At 41.7% G+C, this 25,377-nt stretch overlaps 2 protein-coding genes across 2 annotated transcripts; one reads left to right on the forward strand and one right to left on the reverse strand.

Moving 5' to 3' along the window:
* Window positions 1–2,968: 2,968 nt before the first annotated feature.
* Window positions 2,969–14,812, reverse strand: LOC142944447 (protein kinase C and casein kinase II substrate protein 3-like). The gene is made up of 8 exons (XM_076085653.1): window positions 14,782–14,812; window positions 14,333–14,565; window positions 13,997–14,152; window positions 12,388–12,554; window positions 10,555–10,675; window positions 8,269–8,411; window positions 7,055–7,233; window positions 2,969–4,938 (listed from the first exon to the last, which is right to left on the reverse strand). The coding sequence occupies exons 1-8, from the start codon at window positions 14,810–14,812 to the stop codon at window positions 4,823–4,825; spliced, it is 1,146 nt and encodes a 381-aa protein (XP_075941768.1). The 3' UTR covers window positions 2,969–4,822.
* Window positions 14,813–16,578: 1,766 nt separating this feature from the next.
* Window positions 16,579–24,528, forward strand: LOC142944443 (protein NLRC3-like). The gene is made up of 8 exons (XM_076085648.1): window positions 16,579–16,688; window positions 17,714–17,792; window positions 19,131–19,344; window positions 19,610–21,416; window positions 21,502–21,675; window positions 22,676–22,849; window positions 23,567–23,613; window positions 23,948–24,528. The coding sequence occupies exons 1-8, from the start codon at window positions 16,621–16,623 to the stop codon at window positions 24,526–24,528; spliced, it is 3,144 nt and encodes a 1,047-aa protein (XP_075941763.1). The 5' UTR covers window positions 16,579–16,620.
* The last annotated feature ends 849 nt before the right edge of the window (window positions 24,529–25,377 follow it).

Below are 25,377 nucleotides of genomic sequence, written 5' to 3' on the forward strand. Positions count from 1 at the left end.
ATCAGGACTGTGAAGTGAAGAAGCACCATTGTTACTCAAAAGATGATTGTAGCCTTTTGCTCTGTAGGTTATTTAATTTGGGTAAAGTTGTCCTCATGTGTTTATTTATGCATGAATGTTATTGTATTTCTGGTTTCTCCCTTGTAAAGCTCTACATAAATAAGCCTCATTATTATTAATAAAAAATATTTTGCCTTTCCATAAATTAAAAATGCTTTATCCCACAAATGCATGACACATAGATCTAGAAGTCACTGTATAATATTACCATTTGTCTGCTCTACCAGATTGTAAATACTGTCGGTGAAGTTGCCAATTATAAGTCTCATATAAGTCAAACGGTAACAGGTGTCATGTTTCAATTTCAGATAATGTATACAGATCGCCTTGAGGGTCCTTTGATAAAAAACAACAACAACAGAAGCCAAGTCATTTGTTATATACAGTTACATTTGCTATTTACAGTTACAGTATTTGTTTTTTTTAAGCGCTGCTCATGATGGGACTGAGGGCAGGATTGTTTCCCGTGGAGCCCGGATGCTTTTATTCTTTCCTGATATTTAACTGAAGACTGGAGCATGTAGAGCAACAGGAAGTCGTTTCTTCCTGAGCGACTAGCGGACGCCTGAAATCACACTCAAACGTTTGGGTTTTGAGTCTTTGAGACGAGCCCGTTGCTTTTCCTTCACCCTTCATCATGAAGTCCTCGCCGCTCGTGGACCGGATCACGTTCTTCTGGATTCTTCCGTTTTCAACATGTCGCCCCCCCGTTCTCTGTTGCCTTTAATGAACATAATCTGTCACGTAACACACAGAGAGGCTTCATCTTCTGCAGTTTATATCTGAACAGACTGCTGGTTCTCTCTGCATACTAAGCTCCTTTATTTTCAGAGGTCAGAGGTCAGACCTGACTATTAAACCTGCACTGAGCTGCCAACACGTCGAGATGATTTCAGGCCCAGTTCCAAGTTGTATTACCTCGACAAAAAGAAAACGGACCAACACTACGTTATTGTTTTTTGCAATACTTATATAATAAGAGATCCATACTTGGCGTCCGTGTATCGATACAATATTGTTACGCAAGATATTAAGATATTATGCTGCATCAATTTCTTTCCCCCCCCGCCCTTCCTGTTTATGTACAAATCAAACAAACATGACATGTTCGTCAGTGATCTGTTGACGGGAGCGTTTTTAACTTTGGACAGAGCCAGGCTAGCTGTTTCCCCTTGCTTCCAGTCTTTATGCTAAGCTAAGCTAAGCTAACAGCTTGTTGTGCTGCGTCCAAGAACTAAATTTAAAGCTGCTGTAAACGGTCTCGACCGCCGTCCTACGACCTGAAGCTTGAGCGGTCTAATATCAGATGTACTGGGAGACTTTAACCAAGTGACATTAAACAAACGTTACATCATTAGCGCCTCATCGTGATCTAAATACCGTTATTTTATTATTTGATGCATTTTAGAAAAAGGCAACAAAAAGTAAGTTACAAAGAATGTTTGACTTAAATGAATCAAAGCCGGATGGAACAATCTGTGTATTTGACTTTTTATTTTTATTAGAGACATAACCGTGTTCTTTCTTTTGCAGGTAAATGACTTCAGTTGTAACTAAAGAGATGCAAACATTATTAGTATGTTTTTCTGCTTGATGAATATTTAATTTTGCACTTTAACTCGACCGACGTCACACTGAGCCTCGTTCATCTCGTTCATTTGTAAAGAAAAAAAAAAAAAAGATTTCTAAAAAGTAACCTCAGCTTTGTTTTAATATTAATATTTGTGAACGATTTTACACAGACGAGTAGCGTGAGCCGCATCAACACAACGTTTTCTGCTCATTTACAGAAGCCGCAGAACGTTCTGGAGGGTTTCTGAGCGTCTTCATAACCACCGTTGTCTCCTCGTGAACAAACTTTATCGCTGTGCTTTTTCTTTCTACATGATGCCGCGGGAAACGACCACGTAACAGATTTATCATTGTGAAGTTTGATTTTGCTGTACAGATAAAAATTTGTCAATTTAATAAAACCGTCTGCTGACTTTCGTATCTTTGACTCGAGCTCAGTTTTTATTTTAATATTCCTGATGTCAGGGTTTATCAAACTGTTTTATTATAAACTAAATATCCATCAACCAGTCATGTAAAGTAACTAAGTACATTTACTAAAGTACAACATTGAGGTACTTTTTCCACTTCTACTCCTTTGTATTGTCGTACTTTTCAATAGTTACATTGCAGATTCTGATAAATATTAAAATCAACAAATACATTACGATGTCATATTATAGATTCAAATAAAACTTTATTGATCACAAAGAAAGTCATAAGCAGATAAAGTGAATAGTTATAAATTGCTCCACTTTTACCAGCAGCAACATTAAAATGAACTCATTTATGCATCAATAATTATAATCTAATATTATGAAATGATCCATTCTGCTCAATGTGTTGAAGTTTTGGTACATTTTGATGCTCCGAGTCTGCTGTCAAGTAAATATTTGAATGCAGGACTTTTAAGTAGTATTACTACTTTTACACAAGTAGAGTTGTGAGTACTTCCTCCGTCACAGAATAAGAACTTTCAGACGGTCTGAACATTTAACAATAGGTGATGTTGTTGTTATTTGAACCACCAGGTGTCACTGGTGTTTATGATCATTGTAATCAAGGTTAAGTTCAAACTATGATGCTCTAAATACTTGTTGGACATGTCAGGGTATATATATATATATATATATATATATATATATATATATCCAACTTTGAGTCCCGTAACATCATCAATGGAAACAATAGAAAACAACTTTTACCTCCAGAACCAGAGGCGCCTAAAATATCTCCTCCCAGCTCTAAACTCTACCACATGCTTACCTGAACACTCTGCAGGATGTTATATCATATATATATGTTATACTGTCACGACAGCACGAGGACAAAAGAGAAAAACCTCCAGCTGCAGAAAGCTCTTTATTGTTGCTTCCCGCTTTACGTTCTGTACACGTTATAGTTTCTTAAAGCAAAGGAAAGAATGAAGAAGCAGGTCTGTAGTGTTTTAATGATCCCTTAGGTGGGTTAGCTGTCGGGATGCTGACATCAGCAGGACAGAGGAGGCTCCTCACACACAAACCACAAACTTACACATAGAAAATACCCCAAAACCTGACAGAATATTATCACTTATTATTCCAGATGTTTGAAGTGCGTGTGCTTCGTGATCGCAAAACTAAACTAGCAACAAGAAAATCGAAACAGTCAGCTTTACTGAAATGAAGAGAGTTTGCTAAATTTAAGAGAATAAATTAGAAAGTAAGAAGATTTGACTATAAAAATGCTATTCTTTAAAAAAAAAAAGAACCGGTAGCGACAGTTTACAGGTCAATAATCAAAGTTGACTTCATATAAACATACAGCTAACACGTTAAAAAAAAGAGGGAAGAAAGTGAATTCAGTGTCGCGCCTAAAAACCTACAAAATAACTGAAGCGAACCGCCGTCGAGCTGAACGAGCCAATCAAAAGCTAGAACACTCTAAAGTCCAGGTACCGGGAGATTCTACTGGTTTCTACTGGGAGCGGTGGCTCCTCGGTCAGACACTTAAGGCACCGACAGTCTGTTCATCGGGTTTGTTTCGTCTCTTTTGATTCAAGCAGCTGAGCGGAGAGGATGATGAAGATGAAGCCTCAAGCTGCAGTTCCTCAAACGGCCACTAGGTCAAAGACTGAAAACTACTGAAAAAAGTCCCACATTTTCTTTTAAAATTATATTTTCCCCACAAGAAGTTCATTTTATTTAATAAAAATATAGTTTTATGCCGACGGGTTGAGAAAACTACAGCGAGCAGCCGGTTAGCTTAGCATAGCATTTGGACCGGAAACAGACGACGGATTGTTACACAAGTAGTTAAGCTTGTAACTGGGTCGTGACTAGAAGTTGACCCACGAGTTGCAAAAGATGAGCAATAAACTCGAATGGTTAACTTTGCGGTTGAGTTTTTGCAATTTTAGACACACGACCGTGTAACTGAGCATTCGCTAAGTCCCGCCTCTCGAACGCAGACTGGCCAATCATAGCGTAGCATCAGCCAGCTCCAACCAGGTTCCCGACAGCTGGGGGCGGGGCTTAGAGAAGGTTCAATTAGTTGTTTCTTGCCAAAATGCATCCTGGGAGTTTGAAACTTTGACTTTTTAAATCAGGGAACCAAATATTTTCTAAAACAGTAATCTTTTGTACCGGTGATTCAAATCAAGAGTTTCTGCAAGAGTTTTCTCGTTTAACATTCAATTAACAAAAATTAATAAGACTTTTAATTCCAAAAGAAAGTCTTTAAACTTCCAGTCTTTATGCTAAGCTAACAGGCTGCTGGCTTTAGTCTTACGTGAGATATGAAAGTGGTATCCAGCTTCTCATCCAACTCTGCAAGATTCATCAATTTCTTTCAAAATAAGCATGTGTTTGATTGACAGATGTTTCAACCAATCACAGTCAGCCCTGTTGATGACCTCACCCAGGTCTTGTCCTCTTTGTGTACATGTGGATTTTCTGACTCGAGTAAGTGAAAAAGATGCCGAAATCCACAACGTCCCGTGTTGTGTTGTTTGAGTGTCTGTTCGTGTCGGCAGGACTCCGGACTTCGACCTCGGTCTGAGGCTGATTTTCAAAAACACAGCTCAAAGAAAAGAAAAACAAACTCTGTGACGAGTTTTACAGTCAGTTGCACAAACCGTCTGGTTTCACCGTCTACACGTCAGCTTCTCATTGGTCCTGGCATCTCGAGTGTAGTTGTACCGTTGGCTGGGTGACCGGAGAGGGGCGGGCCATCAGGAGGCGGCGGCCTGGACGTAGTTGGCGGGGTAGAGGCCGGCCTGGCCGCCGCTCAGCTGTCCTTTACACCAGCCCTGCTCGTCCTCCTCACTCATCTTCAGCAGCTCCTCGCCTGGAGGGAAGACGGTGGTCAGAAACGTTCAAGCAAAGCATTTAGATACTGCGCACTGAAAGTGTGAGGATGCCATCTGTCCCTGTTCATCAGTGATCTGGACCTGGTTCAGGGTAAGCTTTTATAAACTAAGGTCCCTCCCTCTGCGGTCCCATCAGGTCCCATTAACTCGGTGTCCCTCTAAACTCACGAGGACGGACTACAGCTCCACAGAGCCGCCTGGTGAAACTCAACCAGGACGTCAGCTGAGAAGAGTCTCCACACAGACCTGAAGGAAGTGTTTTAGCCTCATCGTTGGTCTACATATTACTACGGAAGCCCTGTGAGGACAGTGAGAAAGATATTCTGGTGCTCAATTATCTCAACAGGTGAATACAACGTTTAGTCAGGATAATCTTTCAAAGTATCTCAAACGTTTTTTTAATCTATGAAACAAAAAACTTTTGTCAGAAACATTTTTAATGTTTGTTGTTGTAATACTCACTTTGGCCACAAGAGGCTGAAGTGCACCACTTTCCCATGTTCTAACTAAGACTATACGTTTTAACTTCTCCATGCACTCTAACCGTATACTATTGTTATTAACATATTGTGTGTTAGCAAGTTATGTAAATCAAAACTCACATGGAAGAGAGCACGATGCTTATAGTCTTACTCAGAACACGGTGTCGAGGTGCGCTTCAGCCTCTTGTGGCCAAAATGAGTATTACAACAGCAACCACTTAGAAAGATGATCCTGACAAAACTCACAGCTTTAAATATATAATAATAATAATAACAATAATAATCCTCCAAGCATCAGAACACACAAAGAAGAACAATCGTACACATCATTTGCTGATGAAAGCCATTCATCAAAACAACAAATAAACTGAAGTCTTATTGTTTTACATTGTATTTCTTCATAACTGTGCGTAAAGTCTTTATTCACATAAAAGAGACTTTACTTGACTCACAGACAGACGAGGATGTTTATTGATCGTTAGTTTAAAACATCCAGCGGAGGAAGTATTTAATAAAGTGTTTAAACTAAAACAGGAAACTAGAGCAGCAACTCACTCCATCAAAATAAAAGCATCAGTCCTCTGACTTTCTGCTTTTATTTCCAAAGACGACAGATGACGTGAAGCTGCTCACACATCGGTCACTCGCATCATGCAGAGAGTTAGAAATCATTTGACCATTTCTGCCATAATGAGCCAAGTCACAGAAATACATGAGTTTAATATCTTATGTATGAAGACTTATTCTCTTTGGTGCATTTGATCATCAGCACTCATGAAGCCACGTGTTCGACATGAGTGTGTGTGTGTGTGTGTGTGAAGGTGTTAAGACGAGGCATCACAGGCGAACAAAGAGACAAAATAAAATCATATTTTCAGGCTCTTAAATATTAACTTTCTTCTGTTCGGATGTGTAAATATGTTTGTTTTTGAAGCTGTGAATTCATAAAAATGTGCAAAGTTAATAGAAAGGAATTAATTCTCTCATTTAATTGTGATAAATATCTTTAAGGATAAACTAAATATCTTTTATATTCATCTTTTCAGAGTCACAGTATAAAGTACACAACAAGTTCACAACAAGTACACACGGCCATATGTAGTTTAAAAGTGCTACTTCCTGTCTTTACATTTACCTTATTATGTTATTAAGTCAAATTATTAACTACATCAATGTTTAAACAACATAAAGCAAACTGCATGGAAACTATTTATTAAAAATAATATCGTTTTTTGAGAATGAATTCAGTATCACAAAACATAAAACAGTATCTCAATATTTTCTTACATAGTATAACATCCTGAAAAGAGCCATTCTGCATAATGATTACTTTTAGTACTTTAAAATACTTTGGTGGTAATACTTTAGTACTTTTACTGAAGCACTGCGTGCAGGACTTTAACGTGTAACAGAGTATTTATATTCTCTGCTTTTAGTACTTTTATTTGGATGAAAAGTTTTATTCTGATGTTTTTAGTGCCGCTGATTATTTCCATTGTTTCTATCGTCTGTTTTGCACATTTTAATGAAAATGACAGAAGTCATAAAACTAAAACCGATCAATCAAACCAAAGATCCCCCCCCCCCTGTAAGCATTAGTAGGTGTTAATACCTGCTTTAAAGCTGAGCTCATCGGCCTCCTGGCCCGTGTAATCATAGAGCGCTCGGACTCGCACCCCCTCTACCTGATCCTCCTCCTCCTCCTCGTCCTCCTCCTCCCCCACGCCGTTCACCGCCAGCTCCTTCTTAGGACTCTCCTCGTCTGACCAGTCCGACGAATAATCTTTCACCCTGAGAGAGAGACAGGAAGTCACACAGACACAGATAAACCCGGTCCCAAATCTCCACAAAGAGAAAAACCATGTTTCAACAGCGTCACGAGTTACAGAAACACAACGTTCATCATGAAACATTCTCATCAGTAAAGGTGTCGATACTGTGAAACCTTTACTTTGAAATATTGTATGTTCTTAAAGTGAGACACGACACAAAAACATGAGACACTAGAAACGTGTTCTTGCACATTTAGCCACATTTGCATGAAGGCAGAACATCTAAACACACAGTGCTGTGATGCACCGCTGTACACCTGAAACCTGAAACGTCTCTTTGTGAAGCTAAAAGACCCGGAGCACAGGTTTAACACACTGTGTTATCAGTGTTTGGTGGAGTTTAATGTGACTGCTTCCTGTGTGAGACAAAGAGGACAACCTCTCCAGTGTCCTCCCCGCTCATTTGAGACTCCAGTCAAAAGAAATGAAGCTAAATGTGGACGTTTCACAGACGTCTCCTCCAGCAGAGGGAGGGCCGGTGGTGCGTCTGTGGAGCACCGTCAGCAGCAGACGTGATGGGATTAAAGAAAGAAGTAGAGCAAGTGAGTTACAGCCAAATGTCTGCTGCTTTGGAGGAAACGTCTCTCCTTTACGCACGCACGTGATATAATATATCATTAAAACTACCAATGACGACATTTGTTTTAATCCATAAAAATGTAATCTTTTGTTTCCTTATTATTAAATTGTTTTAATGAAGAAGAGAAACCCTTTAACTGACTATAACAGAGTAAAAGGTGAACATTTAGAATGTTCGCTGGTTTACTGACTTCAGCGCGTTGAGATGAATGTAGAGCAGCTGTTATAATCAAACAAAGACAGCCTGTGTCTGTTAATGTGGATCATTAATGATCAGCAATGAGCATCTGTGGCAAAGAAACGTGATCAGAGATCTAAAAGGTGTATTTTATACTTGGGTAGTCTCCATGCTACCCCTCCTACATGAGACACGGTGATCACGGCGGTGAGGGTTTGAGTGGAGGCGTCCTCCTACCTGCCGGTGTCCAGCGTGATGGGACTCGGTGGGACGTCCACTCCGCCCGAGGACACGATGTTGGTGAGGGTGACCACGTTGTCCTCGGAGTTTCCACCTCGCACCTTCCTGCTGATGGAGCGACTCGCCTCCGGAGACCACTCCTACACACACACACACACACACATCAAATGATCACATGAACAGGACTTAACTTAAATAACGGATTCTTACTCTTACAGATGAAAAGGATTCAATACTGTGAAGTAAATATTCTCAGCTTTTAATTCTAATGCATCAATGTGTTCATCACTGTTTACGCTTTACATAAAATATGATCGGAGTCTGAGGGGATCAGAGCATCACACGGACACACTTCGGCCACGATAACAGGCTGCTGACAGAAGTAGGTGGCCGAGGATACAGTTACCGGTAACACCCTCAACTATCATCACTACAGGAAGTGTGTGTGTGTGTGTGTGTGTGTGTGTGTGTGTAAACTCAATGTCTTCACAGGCGTAGAATTCACACCACACAGGCAGACTGTACCTCTGATGTTACGGCTCCCTTTCTTACATTTTTAAAGTATAAATACTCAGCAGAGGAGTTACAGTTGGAGTTATGAATGAGTATACTCAACAGAGAGTCCTCACAAGTACAGAAAGACACACGTGTGTGTGTGTGTGTGTGTGTGTTGGACAATGGCTCTCTGTTAGCGTGTCGGTGGCGCTGTGGGAACGCCAAGAGGACATTCCTCAGAGGACAGAGAGATTCATTTCTTTCTGCGAACATCTCTCTTTCTCTTTCTAAACTCTTATTATTCAGTTCTGGAAACACTGTGGAAGGTAAACGGTGATAACTTTGTCCCGTTATGAAAGATTGTCCCTCCCGAGGTGTGAAGAAAATCTCTTTTGACACCTCAAGAAGAGTGATGAGGATGATGTTCCTCCTCCAGGAGACTTTGTTTCCTGCATGACTTTTAAAGAATCCAGATAGGTAAATAATATGTTTATTTAGTTTTATAGGACTAAATGTATTCCACTTTCAATTCTCTGGAAAGAATACAGAACAATTGGCCCCTCTGGCATGTTTTCATTCACTTATAAACGTTCCCCCTGCTTGAGTATTTGAGCCTCTTCGTCCTCTCCATCGCTGTCTCCGCCTCTCGAGGCCCCTTCAGAAACTACGTGACAATGGCACCACTGCTCTAAACCATAGAGGCTGTATTGTTGTACGGGTGGAAACAGTAGGGTGTGCACACGGTGTGCAGAGCTACAAACAGGTCGGTAACAGAAAGAAAAAAGGTGTGAAAATGTGTCAGAAATTCGAGAGAATAGAACAACACGAGTCTACAATCAGCTCACACACACACACACACACACACACACACACACACACACACACACACACACACACACACACACACACACACACAGTGTCTCTGCCTAAAGTAAAAGTGGAGGGCGGGAATCCAGGTGACTATTGTGACTTGACATTGGGTCTGCAGATCTTTTCACAGACAACACATGGATTGAGGACCAGAGAGTGATGATGATGAGGGTGCAGAAACACCTGCGTGATGAATGATAATCAGTGATATCATCACTGAGGCTGGACTCTCAGAAACCTCCCAGCAGACGAAAGAACTGAGAGTTTGTATTTATTATGTTGGGGAGAGTCTGCAGAGCTGCAGTGAAATCTGTAGATTTCTACCACAACATGAGAGTGTGTGTGTGTGTGTGTGTGTGTGTGTGTGTGTTCAGACATTCCTGACCCCACACACAGCTCTCAGTCACACAACAAGGCTTTCACTGGAAGCCTGTTTGATATTCAGTCCGTCTCTCTGAAACACACACTGAACCACGACTGCAGTCCTCACAGTTCTCCTTCTGCTCAAGAAACGTGAAGGAAAAAAAGGAGGAATGAATGAAGTGATGTAAATAGTGCCAGGAGTAGATTAAAATAGTGTGTGTATATGTATGTATGTATGTGTGTATATGTGTGTATGTGTGTATATATGTGTATATGTGTGTATATGTGTGTGTATATGTGTGTATATGTATGTGTGTATATGTATGTGTGTATATGTGTGTGTGTGTGTATATATGTGTATATGTGTGTATATGTATGTGTGTATATGTGTGTGTGTGTGTATATGTGTATATGTGTGTGTATATGTGTGTGTGTGTGTATGTATATGTGTGTGTGTGTATGTGTGTGTATATGTGTGTGTGTGTGTGTATATGTGTGTGTGTATATGTGTGTGTGTGTATATGTGTATGTGTGTGTGTGTGTGTCCACACACACCTCAAACTGTGGCCAGTTCATGCTCATGCCCGGTCCGTGGGTGTTCCTCCACCATCGCAGATCTTCAGTGTCATTGGCTGCTTGGATGGTCTGACCCAGGTCCCGGTGCAGGCCTTTGAACCTATTGGACAAAATGACTGTCAGCCATCTTCATCATCCCCTCCTCCTCCTCCTCCTCCTCCTCCTTTAAGTTCTGTCATTACACATTTTAAATCCAAGTTTACCGTTCTTTTGTCTGACTTTGTGTCCTATACAAGGCCGACAGGAATGCTATTACATGCTAATACAACAACTGTTGAGGAGAGAACAGCAGAGGTTGTAAACATGTGAAGAGTTCAATGAATGTTTTGTTTTTTGACTTGTGGACACTTGGAAACATGTTGGATGAATAGATTGCAGTGTTTTCTATTCTTTGTAAAATAAATTAAATAAATTAAACTTTCTAACTGTGTTGTTCTGCACTGAAGACATGTTCTAGTTCTGGTCATGATGGTTCTGTTCCTCTAGAGCAGCAGGACTTTATGTTCTATGGAAACATCTGATCTGGTGGTTTGGTTGAGAGGCTTAACCCAAAACACCAGCGCTCACACGAGGATATTCACTTCAGGGACTCCTTCATGAGGAACCTGACCCGTCGCTCTCTACTTAAACTGGAATTGTTGATTTTGAAGAATAAATAATTTAACTTTAAAGTAGTGCTGGGCAACAATTAAAATATTTAATCGCAATTAATCGCATGGATTTTTTGCGATTAATCGCGATTAAATATTTAATCGCGATTAATCGCATTGTTATGGCAAAGTTCAATAATGAATTCAAAAGTAGTGTATTGCGCACTTTTATTTTAAAAGTACTGCTATATGAACAAAAGGGCAATAACCTTTGGTTCACGAGATGCAGGTAGCATGTTTTATACTTCATGTGAATATAATTCATACTTTGTTGGCATCTTATTCTGAAAACCGGATGTTCATCTGAAGAAACCGGATGTTGTCTCACGTTAATCTTTCCGCTAACGTTCAAAGTCCTTCGCTCGCTCCCGATCTGTGCCGTTTGAATGCGTTTACCGTGAATTTCAGCATATCGGTGCACTAAAGTGTAAGTGTCTGCTGAGTTGACCACGGAGATCTGAGTGTCTGCTGACTTTACCACAGCGATGTCCAGTAGTCTCCAGGGAGAGCAACAGCTGGTGCAGCTTCTCTCTTTATTTCTGCCCCCCCCGACCAGAAGCGGAAGTCGCCTTTTCTCTACGGCAACCCTGAAGGGACATCACATCTCCAATACAAAACGATAAACATGAGACAGTCTGTTACAATATCCCACTGTTCTTGTCATCCTCTTGTTGTTATGTCTATGTATTGTCTCTTGTCTTTCAATAAAAAAAAATTAAAAAAAAAATTAATTAAAAATGCATTAACCCGCGATAAAATAATTGTCGGCGTTAATGAATGAATGCGTTAACGCGAAATTAACGCGTTAACTTGCCCAGCACTACTTTAAAGTAAAACAAGAAGACAATCAGTAAAATATTAATAACATCCCTGTGAAGAGGAAGTGATGATGGGAATGTACTTCAATCCAGAGTAAAGTTAAGAGGTGAAGTTTTTGTTCAATATTTGGACAAAGACCTCGTTGGACTTTACCCGTGGTGGTTACCGTGGTAACAGTGGCTTGTTTAAATAGAGCGAGAGGTCAAAGGTTAACGGCCAACACAGAGTTCTCCATTAACTCTTATGTACACACACTCGCACATTTAAACCTTCACAGTTCTACATAACTTCGCTCTGAGTCACGGATCATGAATCACCGAATCACTGTGTGTGTGTGTCCTACCAGTCTTTGGCGGACAGGTCGAGGTGTGTGTGGATGTCCAGCAGGACGTCTTTAAAGAAGCGCAGCCTCCTACGCTCGGCCTCCTGGGTCAGGTTGAACACCTGCTCCATGTAGCGGGGGTTACATCGGTTCAGCTCCTCCAGGGCCTTCGTGTAGCGCTGCTTCACCTGCAGCACACACACACACACACACACACACACACACACACACACACACACACACACACACACACACACACACACACACACACACACACACACACACACACACACACACACACACACACACACACACACACACACACACAGCTACTGTACAACCCGTTGTCAACCTACATTCAGAAAGATGAATGGAATGTTCCTCTGCGTGGTTAAAGCTCAGGATTGATGTATTTTAGTGGGTGATGTACACACAGACCATGTGCACATGTCTTAAAATGCATCTTGTAAACGACCACCTTGACGCGCTGTGATCAGAGCACACAAAACCACCTGCACATTGGGCCAAATATCTTTTCCTACGCATCCAAGGTTGGCGGTTCGATCCCCGGCTCCTACTGTCTGCATGTTAATGGTGAGCTCACTGCTCCTGAATGCTAAGATTCACTTTGTCCACGACATCTGAACATGAATAAGCCCACATATATTACAAACATCTCAAGGGATTTGCTTCGCCTGGAACCAGACGGCAAGTGAAGCCGATGCAGAAGTGTTTTAAAACTGTGTCTCTACCGACCACCAGGGGGCGACACAACAATCTACCAGTCCAACCTTCATCTCAGTGAGTCAAAGCTTACTTTTTGTTTCACTGCTCTCTCAAATGTAAAGCTTGATAATGCTGCTGTGTGTACGTTTATAGCAAACCTGTTTGCTAATGAAGTGTTCTATAAATCAACTTAAGTATTCAAGAGGCATAATTGATGCCAGTCCGTCACCGTCCATGCGAATACGTTTCTTGTCGCTGTAATCCTCCCTCCTGTTCTAACAGACCGTGAAGAGTTCCTTTATTAATGTGATTTCAATACAAGTCTCAGTTCAGTGTTAAAATATGTCCTAAAGTTCAGCTGAACCTAAACTGAAGCCTCAGCGTCCTGAGTCACACACATCACGTTGATCTCTTCCAACGTTACGGCCTTTTTTAGTATCAAATTCCTTCTTTGTGTTTCCCCTGGACAGCGTTTCCTCGTAGAGCTGCACCAACAGAAAGAGGAGATCTGGTACTTAGAATTGTATTTAAATGTCCGACTGTAGTGCGTTTCTTTTGCATTTTGTCTCGTTTTGCTCTCGATGTTTTGTGTAAAGCGCTCTGAATAGCCTGTTGCTGAAATATGCCGATAAATAATGTCTTACATTATTATGTCATTGTGTGACTTTAGTGTTTTAAACAAACACAGTTACACAAACAGACGGAGGCAGCAGTAGAGCAGCAGCCGTTCTGAGAGGTAGAATCAGTGTTTCTGTGAAAGGAGTCTGGTGTGTTTGAAGAGAGCAGCGATCACAGCTTCGCTCCTCCTTATAAACACACACACCTCTGGACACTAGCTGACACACCCAGACTGGTTCAAGTGGAGCTACGCATGGGACTGTGTGTGTGTGTGTGTTCTTTATACTTTTTCGGCCTCCTCGCTGCAGCGCTCCGCCCGGGTTGTGAATTTGCGGACTTCCTCCTGAGACTTGGCCGGGTCGGCCTTGGCGTGCGTTTCTCTGGTAACCGCCGTCCACTCCTCCTTCCTGGTCTGATGGTAGCTCTTCTTACTGGCCTCCACCTTCACACACACACACACACACACACACACACACTTTGATATTCTCCGAATACATTCACCTCATTATCGTTCTTAAAAATGCAAAACCGCCGCCGCAGTGTAACATCGGCGTGTCGACACAGACAATAAAGTGACGAATACATAAACCCATAACTCCGGCTCCACCGACGTGCCGCTCACCTCTTTCAGTTTGCGGACCCAGGGTTTCTGTGCTTTGCGGAAGCCGTCGTCCGAGTCCTTGGTCTCCTTGAAGCCTCCCATCATCTGCTTGTGGAAGGCGTCCTGCCAGTTGCGCAGCTTCTCGCTGTCCTCGCCCGCCAGCCGCTCACGCAGCTCCAGATGCAGCTCGCTGAGCCGATCGGCCGCCTGCATAAAGGCGTGCCACGCTTTCTCCAGCGTCCCGTACTGAGGACCTGAAGGGACACGAGAGGCGAGAGGAGACACATTAACGGACAGATCAAATCGTCCCAGCTGGTTGATTTGTTTGCGTATGTTTTTGGGCCAAAGTCGAGATCGTAACTCACAGATTTATTTTGATCCAGGTTTGGTATCAAGAGTTTTTCAGCCAATGCTTTAAAATACACTTCCTGTAAATCAATTAAGCTGTGAACTGAGTGAATGATGTTTACACAAGGTAATCATTCGGTAGTCTTCTGCCATATTTCAAGATACAATTAGCTCTGAAACATTTGTATGATCAAACCATAGACTGTGTATAAGAAGTGGACGTAGTCATCGTCACTCATTTGGTTTGTGGACCGCCGTTTTGAAGCCTTGAGTCCAGTGTTTTGGCCCGTATTGCAACCGGTGAACAGGAAGTGACCATATTTGGACTGAGGAGGAGTGATGTAGGGACGCTGTATACGTCTCTGGTAGAGACCTGTCAATCACACTAAGCCCCGCCCCTAAAGCATCCCCTGCTTTATGGTCTGTGTGACTCTAAATGGACCATAATGTACTAAATGAACATCATGCTGTATTGAAGAAGACTTGAAACTAGAGATTGAGACCATAAACTCATGTTTACAATGTTTACTGAGGTAATAAATCAAGAGAGAAGTAGAGTCATTTTCTCATAGACTTCTATACAACCAGAGGAGTCGCCCCCTGGTGGACACTAGAGAGAATGCAGCTTTAACACATGAAGCATCGGCTTCACTTTTCAGAACCGGAGGTTGCCGCCTCGTTCCAACACAACAGGTCTTTTTCTGTTGGTTGCTGGCTGAGCATTACTTTGCATTGCAGCCGGACCAATCAGCGTCCTGTGAGGAGCTACTGGCGTGGTTTAGGTGTGTGTGTGTGTGTGTGTGTGTGTGTGGTGACACGGAGAGGCGACTGTTCGTTCTAATGGCGGCTCCTGAAGAGGTTAGCGTAGATGCTGCAATAGCATCAGTTATATCTTCATTGAAAGAAGAGCACGGAAAAGACGTGTTCGCTCTTCTCCCGACTCGCTTCAGTAGGAGTTTGATTGACAGATGGTTCATCCTGCTATATATTTATTCCTTCCTTTTTTAATGATGGCTTCTCAGATGGAACAAACCACCTGGTGTCCTTTCTGTGGAGCTTCATAAAAATGAAGAGTGTTTTCTATTTGTTTACTTTTCTTCAGTGTTTTGAAAAATATGATATGGATGTGAGTGAAGCAGGTAAGAATCTTTACCCACAAATTAAATGTAATTATTGTGACATACTGCACTGTAAAAAGGTAAAATACTGGCAGCTGTGGTTGCCAGTACTTCAATGTGAAAAATTAACAATGTATAAAGCATCACGGTATGGTGGTTTCTTTGCAACCGTAGATTTCACAGTTGAGAACTGTTTTTTGACAGTGACAAACAGTTTTTGTTGTTTTTTACAAATTTTGAATGAAAAAAATACAGGGCTGGCTCTTAAATGTATAATAAGTTATATTTCCGTTGCCAGCACAATGGTCCGTATATTTAACAGTAACCAAATGTATTTTTCTTAAATTATAAATGCAAAAATGATGGTATTGATTGTTGTTCATATTACAGTGTATTTCTGTAATCAGTACAATGTTTAGTACAATTAACAATGACTAAATGTATTTTTTTCCAAGAAATAAATGCAGAAATTATTGTTTGGGCTGATACACATTTACGGTGTTTCACTGTCATAGAAACTGAATTTAACCTGTTTTAGAATTAACGATCTCTTACTGTAGTGATTTGCAGACATTTGTTACAGTGTGGTTGGAGTTCTCACCGGGCTTGTGTTTGTAAAGGTTTACCCTAAAACATGAATGTGTCTGAGGAGAAAGAGCACGGCGTCTCTGCCTCTGAGCAACATGACAGCCGGACTAGAGACAGGAGGTGAGATGCACTTTTCTCTCTGTTTATGACTGTTTGTCTTCTCAGGGCTGTAAAATGTAACTTGTACTCTCTATGTTGTGTTGAAGCCCAGTGAAGCAGGAGAGACCAGAGTCATATGGACCCAGCTGTTTGTCCATGAAGAGTGGCCGGTCTATTAGTGAACCTCCAGAATTCAAGAATGGAGGGCCGATTGTTGAGCCAAGGTAAGAATTTAAAGTTTGTTATCGCAGTTGACCTGTATTATAGCTGATTTAAAGTGAGCACAGAGAAACTTTCTGCTTCTGCAGATTCATGTGAACAGCCTCTTAGTGTTAAACTGTGCTCATTTATCATTCTGCACAGTGAAGCTTTTTGTAAATTTTGGTCTATTTTGTTTCCATAACTCGTCTTCTTTCAGACTAGTGGAAAGAAAACATCCATAATACACATTCAGTTAATTTTACCACATTCACCTGTAGTCCTAAATTTGACTGTATTAAATTCAAATCTGACTTTATCCAATGTTCACTTTTCTGTTCTGGAAATTAGCAAATTAGCACAAATTTGATGAGATAAATCCTCATTTGTACATTATAACATACATTTTCAGACAGCTTTAATACAAACAAATCTACTGGGGAAGCTTCATGGTGATCCATCTATTAGTTCAAATGTTTTAATAACTTATAATAAGCACTTCATCCTGCTGGTAACAACATACCTAATTGTTAAGTAGGCAGTGTGCAGTACATACAGTACGAGGATGTAACATGAAGTACGATTTCGAACACAACACCTGCATTCCTACCTGAGGTGACTTCAACAAAGCCGTATTATTTTAGTCGTCAGTTACTGGAAGGTACCTGCTGTCGGTCAACATTCTTCAGAAAAAACGAACGTTCATTTCCTCCAACAATTCAAAGTACGGGTTAATCGTCTTTTGCAAAGGTTGAGTGGGGGGAGATAATGGATGGATTTGTCAGGTGGACTGAAGATTGCAGACTTTAAAAAATTGAAATCAAATGTTTTTCACTCAAGACATCCACAAATACACAGCAGAATACAACACATCTGTGTGTGTGTGTGTGTGTGTGTGTGTGTGTGTGTGTGTGTGTGTGTGTGTGTGTGTGTGTGTGTGTGTGTGTGTGTGTGTGTGTGTGTGTGTGTGTGTGTGTGTGTGTGTGTGTGTATGTGTGTGCGTGTGCGTGTGTATGTGTGTGAAATGACCTCATGTTTTCTGGGTCTGCAGACCTCACCGGAAGAGGTCAGAGGTTCTCAGTGAACGGCCTGACCTGAAGCACCATCAAAACCTGGTCTCTGTTTTCATGGTATGGAAAAGCACAAAAGCACTTTTTACTTTTACTTTTCAAACATTGAACCTTTGTGTTCGGAAATTGTACGCTCTGATTTTATATGAACATTTCTCTGTTTCTGTCGGATTTAAATACACACTTTCAACATTTTCAAGATCAACTAAAGAAGACTGAACTTCTTTTGTTCGTCTTTCTTTAGCACTGTCACTCAAAGGCATCCTCTGCCTGGAAAGCACCATGCAATCCAACCTGTTAAATCACATCGTGACAATCAGATACTGGTCACAAATTGGCTGAGCTGCAAGTTGATTATGTGCTAATGTGATACGGTTCATAGCGGTTGTGAAAAGCAGGTGTCACATGATGTGGCAGCTGTATTCATTCTCTATCAGCTGATAAACAACAGTAGGTATTTGGGCTGCAGTCAGTGCAGCAGTTGCAATAATAAAAAACATTTATATTTATTTAATAATATTTTTTGCTCACTTGGGCCTGAGGAACAAGCTTTGAGAAGGTGATGATGGTGAACTTGTTCGCAAACATTTGCTTTTTTACGGAGCATCATGATCTTTCATTTTTGAGTTGAGTTTATTTCCACCTGGTGAATGTAAGTTCAATCATCACTCTCTTTTAGCTCTGTTTTTGGTCTCAACCTATCTTATACAGCTGCCTCCTACAGCCAGAAGACAAAGCTATAATAGCAGTGAAAGTGAACTAAAGCAGTTCATTTGTGTTGTAAAACCAAAACAATGAAATGAAGGACACTGTGAAAGTTCTGCATGGTACCAAAGAAATCCAGGGCTGAATTTAGATTTGCATTAATTGACCCTTTGCTAAATCCCGCCCCTAAAACAAATACTGGCCAATCATAGCGTAGCATCGTCCAGCTCTGACAACTATCCGTCTCTGCTCCATTAACTCTCATCAATGGTTTCAGATGTTCTTCATGTTCAGGCTGGTTTGGTGGATTTGGAGCTCTTCGTGGTTAAACGTTGTGTAATAGTGATACTCGTTACCTGGAGAGGTTGGGAGGAGATACACGTTTATAAAACGTTACGTTTCTACGTAAAAACCTGTGGAGCTAACATAGTATGGTAGCACATCAATAACTAGCATTAGCACTTCTAAGCTTATTTTCTGTGATCAGTGTAGCATTACAGCAGGCTAACTAGAGAGCTATCCGCTTTAGCTAGCTAGCAGGCTAGCTTGTTAATTCCAACATGCTTTAATGCTATATTGATGGTCTTCATGTTATAGTTTTTAGATGAGTCGGCTATCAGCAGAGCCAGGTGGATATGATGTTTATTTCCATCATTGTGAGAACATTTTAAATGGTACTTTTTACTCTTTCAGCTTCTTGAAGAAAACATTGTGACTTTTGTCAAGGACGAGCTCAAGAAGTTCAAGAAAGTTCTGGGTCCAGAAGAGGGGCTGAAAGAAGATGATGACGTTATGGGTGGTGAAGATGACGAGCAAAGAAACAGCAACAGACATGCAGTTCTGAAACTCGCACTGAACTTCCTGAGGAACATGAAGCAGAAGCAGCTGGCTGACTCTCTGCAGAGCAGTAAGATGCTTTTATAGAATTACATACCGCTTCTGGAAATATGTACTTTTTCTATTAGATCTATTGAACTCCAGATCTGAACCAACATTAGCCTAATGTCTGAATAATTTGTTCAAAATGTGAGGTTGGTGAGTAGTTTTCACTATGCATAATTATTGCAGATTAAGGTAATTTGTGTGTTGAGAAATGTATGCATTCGTCAAAAGGTGTAATTTTACATATTTACTGCAACATCCATTGACCATCTTTCCTGTTACTTCCTCAGAAACTCATGCTGCGATTTGCCAACGTAAACTAAAGTCTAAACTGAAGAACAAGTTTCAGTGTTTGTTTGAAGGAATTGCCAAAGCAGGAAACCCAACACTTCTAAATCAGATCTACACCGAACTCTACATCACAGAGGGAGGGAGTGGAGAGGTCAACGATCAACATGAGCTCAGACAGATAGAAGCAGCATCCCGAAAAACGGCAGGTTCAGAAAGAACAATCGGATGTGGGGATATATTTAAACCTTTACCCGGAAGAGATGAACCAGTCAGAACTCTGGTGACAAAGGGAGTGGCCGGCATTGGGAAAACAGTCCTAACGCAGAAGTACATCCTGGACTGGGCTGAAGACAAAGACAACAACAGTATACAGTTCATCTTTCCATTCTCTTTCCGAGAGCTAAACCTGCTGAAAGCAAAAGAATACAGTTTGGTGGAACTTCTTCATCAACTCTTTACTGAAACCAAAGAAGCAGGAATCTGCAGATTTGAAAAGTTCCAGGTTCTGTTCATCTTTGACGGTCTGGACGAGTGTCGACCTCCTCTGGACTTCCACAGCAACAAGATCCTAACTGACGTTACAGAGTCAACTTCAGTCGAAGTGCTGCTGACAAACCTCATTAGAGGTAAACTGCTTCCCTCTGCTCGCCTCTGGATAACCACAAGACCTGCAGCAGCCAATCAGATCCCTCCTGAATGCATTGATATGGTGACAGAGGTGAGAGGGTTCAGTGACCCACAGAAGGAGGAGTACTTCAGAAAGAGATTCAGAGACAATGAGCACGGCGGCAGAATCATCTCCCACATCGAGGAGTCACGAAGCCTCCACATCATGTGCCACATCCCGGTCTTCTGCTGGATCACTGCTACAGTCCTGGACCATGTGTTGAGAATCAGAGAGAGAGCGGAGCTGCCCAAGACCCTGACTGAGATGTACATCCACTTCCTGGTGGTTCAGACCAAACAAGGGAATGCAAAGTATCACAGCAGTGTGTCGACAGATCCAGTCTGGAACACAGAGACCAAGAAGACCATTCTCACTCTGGGAAAACTGGCTTTTGAGCAGCTAGAGAAAGGAAACCTCATCTTTTATGAAGCCGACCTGAAAGAGTGTGGCGTTGACATGGAAGCTGCCTGCATCCACTCTGGACTATTCTCAGAGATCTTCAAAGAGGAGCATGGGCTGAGCCAGGACAAGGTATTCTGCTTTGTCCATCTGAGCGTTCAGGAGTTTCTGGCTGCACTTTATGTCTTCGTGACGTTCATCAACACCGGCATCGATCTCCTGAGAAGAAGAAGCCGGTTCTCCTCAGTACAGCTTGTGCCATTACAACTCGATATCAAATTCAAACACCTCTACCAGATTGCAGTGGACAAGGCTTTCGAGAGTCCAAATGGACACTTGGACTTGTTTGTCCGCTTCCTCCTGGGCCTTTCACAGGAGACCAATCAGACTCTCCTACGAGGCCTGCTGAAAACCACAGGAAGTAAACAAGAAGTCAAAGAGATCTTAGTGCAGTATATCAAAAAGAAGATCAAGGCCAATCCGTCTCCAGAGAAGAGCATCAACCTGTTCCACTGTCTGAATGAGCTGGATGACCATTCTTTAGTGGATGAGATCCAACAGTACCTGAGATCAGGACGTCTCCTTGGAAACAAACTCTCTCCCTCTCAGTGGTCAGCGCTCGTCTTCATCTTACTGTCATCACAAAAGGATCTAGACGTGTTTGATCTGAGGAAATTCTCAGCTTCAGAGGAAGGTTTTCTGAGGCTTCTGCCAGTGGTCAAAGCATCCAAAACAGCTCGGTAGGTGTTCATATACATGAAAGCATAAAATGTGTTGAAAATGCTCATTTCTGTGGCAGAGTTCAAACTACTTTTTCTTCTTCAGGCTGAGAGGCTGTAACCTCTCACGGGAAAGCTGTGAAGCTCTGGCCACAGTTTTCATCACCAAGAAATCTAGTCTGAGAGAGCTGGACCTGAGTAACAATGACCTGCAGGATTTAGGTGTAAAGATGCTGTCAGCTGGACTCAGGAGTCCGCACTGTAGACTGGAGATTCTCAGGTCAGTCTTTGTTAAATAGTTTATCATTTGAATGGATTAATAACCATTCAGATTCACGTTATTTTTGAAGATTACTGATCTCTTGGGGAGGCTCATGGTGCTAAATCCAAAAATATTACAAAAAGTTTCTGACCAGCTGACCCTTTGCTGAGTCCCGTCCTCAAATGCAGACTGGCCGACCATAGCGTAGCATCGTCCAGCAACTATCCGTCTCTGCTCCACAGACTCTCATCAATGGTTTAAGATGTTCTTCATGTTCAGGCTGGTTTAGTGGATTTGGAGCTCGTCATAGTTAAACGTTGTGTAGTAGTGATAATTGTTACCTGCAGAGGTTAGAAGGAGATATTCACGTTTATGAAACGTTACGTTTCTACGTAAAAGCCTGTGGAGCTAACATTAGCAGAGTACATTAACACATCATTAACTAGCATTAGCGCTTCTATGCTACACTATCTACTGAAGGTATACTGAACGTTTACACACGCTGCTTTTGATTTTTATGTGAATAAAGACATACCCGGCTTTACAGGAATAGTATGGTTTCTTAATTTCATTGTCTTCTGTCTGGATCTCCAGGTGATGTGCTGGTTCACTTTTACACTCATCTGTAGCTTTAGCTTCTATCTTTATCTTTTTTACCTGTTTTCACTGCGGAATCATTTTGACATCCTGGAAATATCAATCAAAACCATATTTTAGACCCTTCTGTCTTGCTTCTCTCTGAAATTGCCTTTTCTGGTTTTACAAAAATATGATATTTATTCTGGGGTTGCAGTTAGTGACAGTGTGGGCTCCACGGTAACGTAGCTCTAACTGCTCGGTGGAGTGGCGGGGCCTAATCAAGGGTCAGTTGAGCTGAGCACAGTTTGACAGAAAGTCATACATTTTGTTAAAATGAGGGTAAGAGGAAGCATGAAATTTCCAAGCAGATTGTTGCAGGGTCGGAATTAATAATTAATGAAGGTGTGAATCTATTATGAAGCTTTTGATGTGTTTACAGGCTTTCGGAGTGTCAGGTCACAGAGATAGGCTGCACTTTTCTGGCTTCAGCTCTCATGTCCAACCCCTCCCATCTGAGAGAGCTGGACCTGAGCTTCAACCATCCTGGAGACTCAGGATTGACGCTGCTGCGTGCTGGACTGGTTGACCCCCGCTGGAAACTGGAAACTCTCAAGTAGCATAGATTATATACTTGTGCAAATACATTATGGTTGTTGTATATATGTGCATGTGTTAGAGTGCTTTCACACCTAAACTGCTTGGTAAGTACGGTTCATTTGGACTGTCAATTAAACCAAGATGCGGCACAAGTAGCCGAACCGAGGCCGCCTAAAAAGGTGGATCTCGATCCGCTTCTTAGCTGAATCTGCTGAGTTTGTGGTGAGAAAACCAACAAACCAACAACAAGACTTTATGATAGCAGATATGTGATTTTAGCACGATTTCAAAAGCTTAACAACAAATAAATTATTCGCACTATGCGTTCGCACCAGTCATCTTGGAGCATGTAAAGGGGCTTTTGTACAGTTCTACCTGTTAGTCACTATTCATTTATAACATGCAGTTTATTTTCACTCTAAGGATATTGATAATGCTTATATCTATTTTTTGTGAGCTATTTGTGACACCAAAGAACATAAATATACAAATCAGAAGCATTAAAGTGCTGCATAAACTTCCGCCAGTCACCAGAATTTGATTTCCCGTTGTGGGTCCTGATGACGCAAGATGAAAATTGCCATAACTGTCCGATCCACGAGTTACCTGTCAACTTCATGTTTTTTCCCTTGGTCCAAACCAAATGAACCCAACTACAGGTGTGAAAGCAAACTTAGTGTCTGTTTTGATTCGTCTTTCTCTGCCATTCACAAGTCTCTACCTTTTCCCACAGGATTGATCATTGTGGAAAGTGTCGGCTGAACCCACCACCTCTTAGGTGTAAGTTAAACTTTTCTAGCGTCACTGATCTGGTTGACTAAAACCTCATGTGATAAAGATCACTTTCTTGCAGAGAATAAGATGAGGTTTAAATTGACCTCTAATGTGTGTACGGTAATTATAAAGCTACAACAAGAAGAATTAGCTTAGCATGAAGACTGGTTTCGTCCAAAGGTAATAAAGACGTTATATTTCTACCCATACTAATTAGAAGCGAATGACATATAATGTACATCTAACCAACGTCATTTTCAATCAACATGGAAGCTGCGTTGGTGATTTCAAAGGGCAGTCAACTTAACGCTGTGTTTTTGTGTCTTATGTCCTCCATCAGATTTCTGTGAGCTTTCACTGGACCCAACCACAGCAGACCGAAACCTCTCACTCTCCGACGACAACAGAGGAGTGATGGTGGTGAAAGAGAAGCAGCCGTATCCCAATCATCCGGAGAGATTTGACAGCTGGAGACAGCTGCTGTGTAGAGAAGGTCTGACTGGGCGTTGTTACTGGGAGGTCCAGTGGAGAGGAAGGGTTCATATCGGAGTGACATACAGAGGAATCAACAGGAGAGGAGACGGTGATGACTGCTGTATCGGATGGAACGATCAGTCCTGGAGTCTGTTCTGCTCGGCTCAGGGTTACACGGCCTGGCACGATAACAAACCAGAAGACATAGCTACTGGCCCGCCGTCTGACTCCAACAGAGTAGCAGTGTATCTGGACTGGCCTGCCGGCACCGTGTCCTTCTACTGTCTCCCCTCCGTTGTCTCTTCGATCAAACAGATCCACCTCCACACCTTCCGCTGCACTTTCACTGGAGCCCTCTACCCTGCGTTTGGGTTTGGACGAATGGACCTCGGCACTGACTCGAGATTGTCACCATGCTCAGTTTATCTGTCACAGATTGAAGACTAAATGTGTCTTCCTGTGAAGAACAGTGGTTCCCAAACTGGGGGGCCTTAAGACAGACTAAAGCCCTGATCAGACAGGAGTGCGTTTTAGCAGCCTAAAACTTTTTGTGATTGTTCTCAATGAGAGTGAAGCATTTTGCGTATTACTTCTGCGTAGCTGAGCGCCTCACGTTTTTCCGCTCTCTGCTCCTTGTATTTTTGCAAGAGAGCCCCTAACAACACCTCTAACGGAAAAAAATTAACCGGGTTTTTATTTTTATCATTGTGGCGATGATACCCGGAGCTAAATGACTTTACCCGCCGTGGTTACTGTAACCAATGATTCACAGCAATTGGAAATAACTATGTTTTCATTCGAGTATAATCACCTGAACCTAAGAATCGTTGTACTATATATATTATGAGCTACATAAGGAGCAGGTCCGTTGCCGCTACGTTTCTACAGTAGCCCAGAACGGACAAACCAAACACTGAATCAAGAGAAAAGCTTTCACGCTTTTACGTTACCGTAAGGTCACTTTAGTTCTCCAACGCGCTTTGAAAGGCAGGAGTGAGCAGAGGAGTATTCAGATTCCACTAAATCTTACTAACAGCTCCTTTAAAATGTCATTGTGGTAATTACCTAACAACAACAACAACAACAACAACAAAAGACGCAGCAAATTGCAAAAACATTCTGTCTGATCGGGCAACTAAAAGGCAGTGCGGTGCGCCTCAAATCTTTTAACTGCAAAACGCTCTCTGTCTGATTATCACCATGGGGTGCAAATAAAGGTGCACCTCATTAAAACGTCAAAATCACTGTATGCATGTATATATATATATATATATAGATATGTGTGTTATATGTATG

The sequence above is a fragment of the Anarhichas minor genome, unplaced genomic scaffold, assembly GCF_050575085.1.
Source record: "Anarhichas minor isolate MPS153535 unplaced genomic scaffold, ASM5057508v1 ptg000233c, whole genome shotgun sequence".
In the NCBI taxonomy this organism is placed as follows: Eukaryota; Metazoa; Chordata; class Actinopteri; order Perciformes; family Anarhichadidae; genus Anarhichas; species Anarhichas minor.

Excerpts from the sequence above, each read along its gene's own strand:
- LOC142944443 (XM_076085648.1), top strand. The coding sequence starts at position 16,621 with ATGAAGAGTGGCCGGTCTATTAGTGAACCTCCAGAATTCAAGAATGGA. Across the intron at positions 19,345-19,609 it reads GGCTGACTCTCTGCAGAGCA|AAACTCATGCTGCGATTTGC; the intron begins GTAAGATGCTTT and ends TTACTTCCTCAG. Across the intron at positions 21,676-22,675 it reads TGTAGACTGGAGATTCTCAG|GCTTTCGGAGTGTCAGGTCA; the intron begins GTCAGTCTTTGT and ends ATGTGTTTACAG.
- LOC142944447 (XM_076085653.1), bottom strand. The coding sequence starts at position 14,812 with ATGGCAGAAGACTACCGAATGATTACCTTGT. Across the intron at positions 14,153-14,332 it reads GGGTCCGCAAACTGAAAGAG|GTGGAGGCCAGTAAGAAGAG; the intron begins GTGAGCGGCACG and ends GTGTGTGTGAAG. Across the intron at positions 7,234-8,268 it reads ATCACGCTGGACACCGGCAG|GGTGAAAGATTATTCGTCGG; the intron begins GTAGGAGGACGC and ends TCTCTCTCTCAG.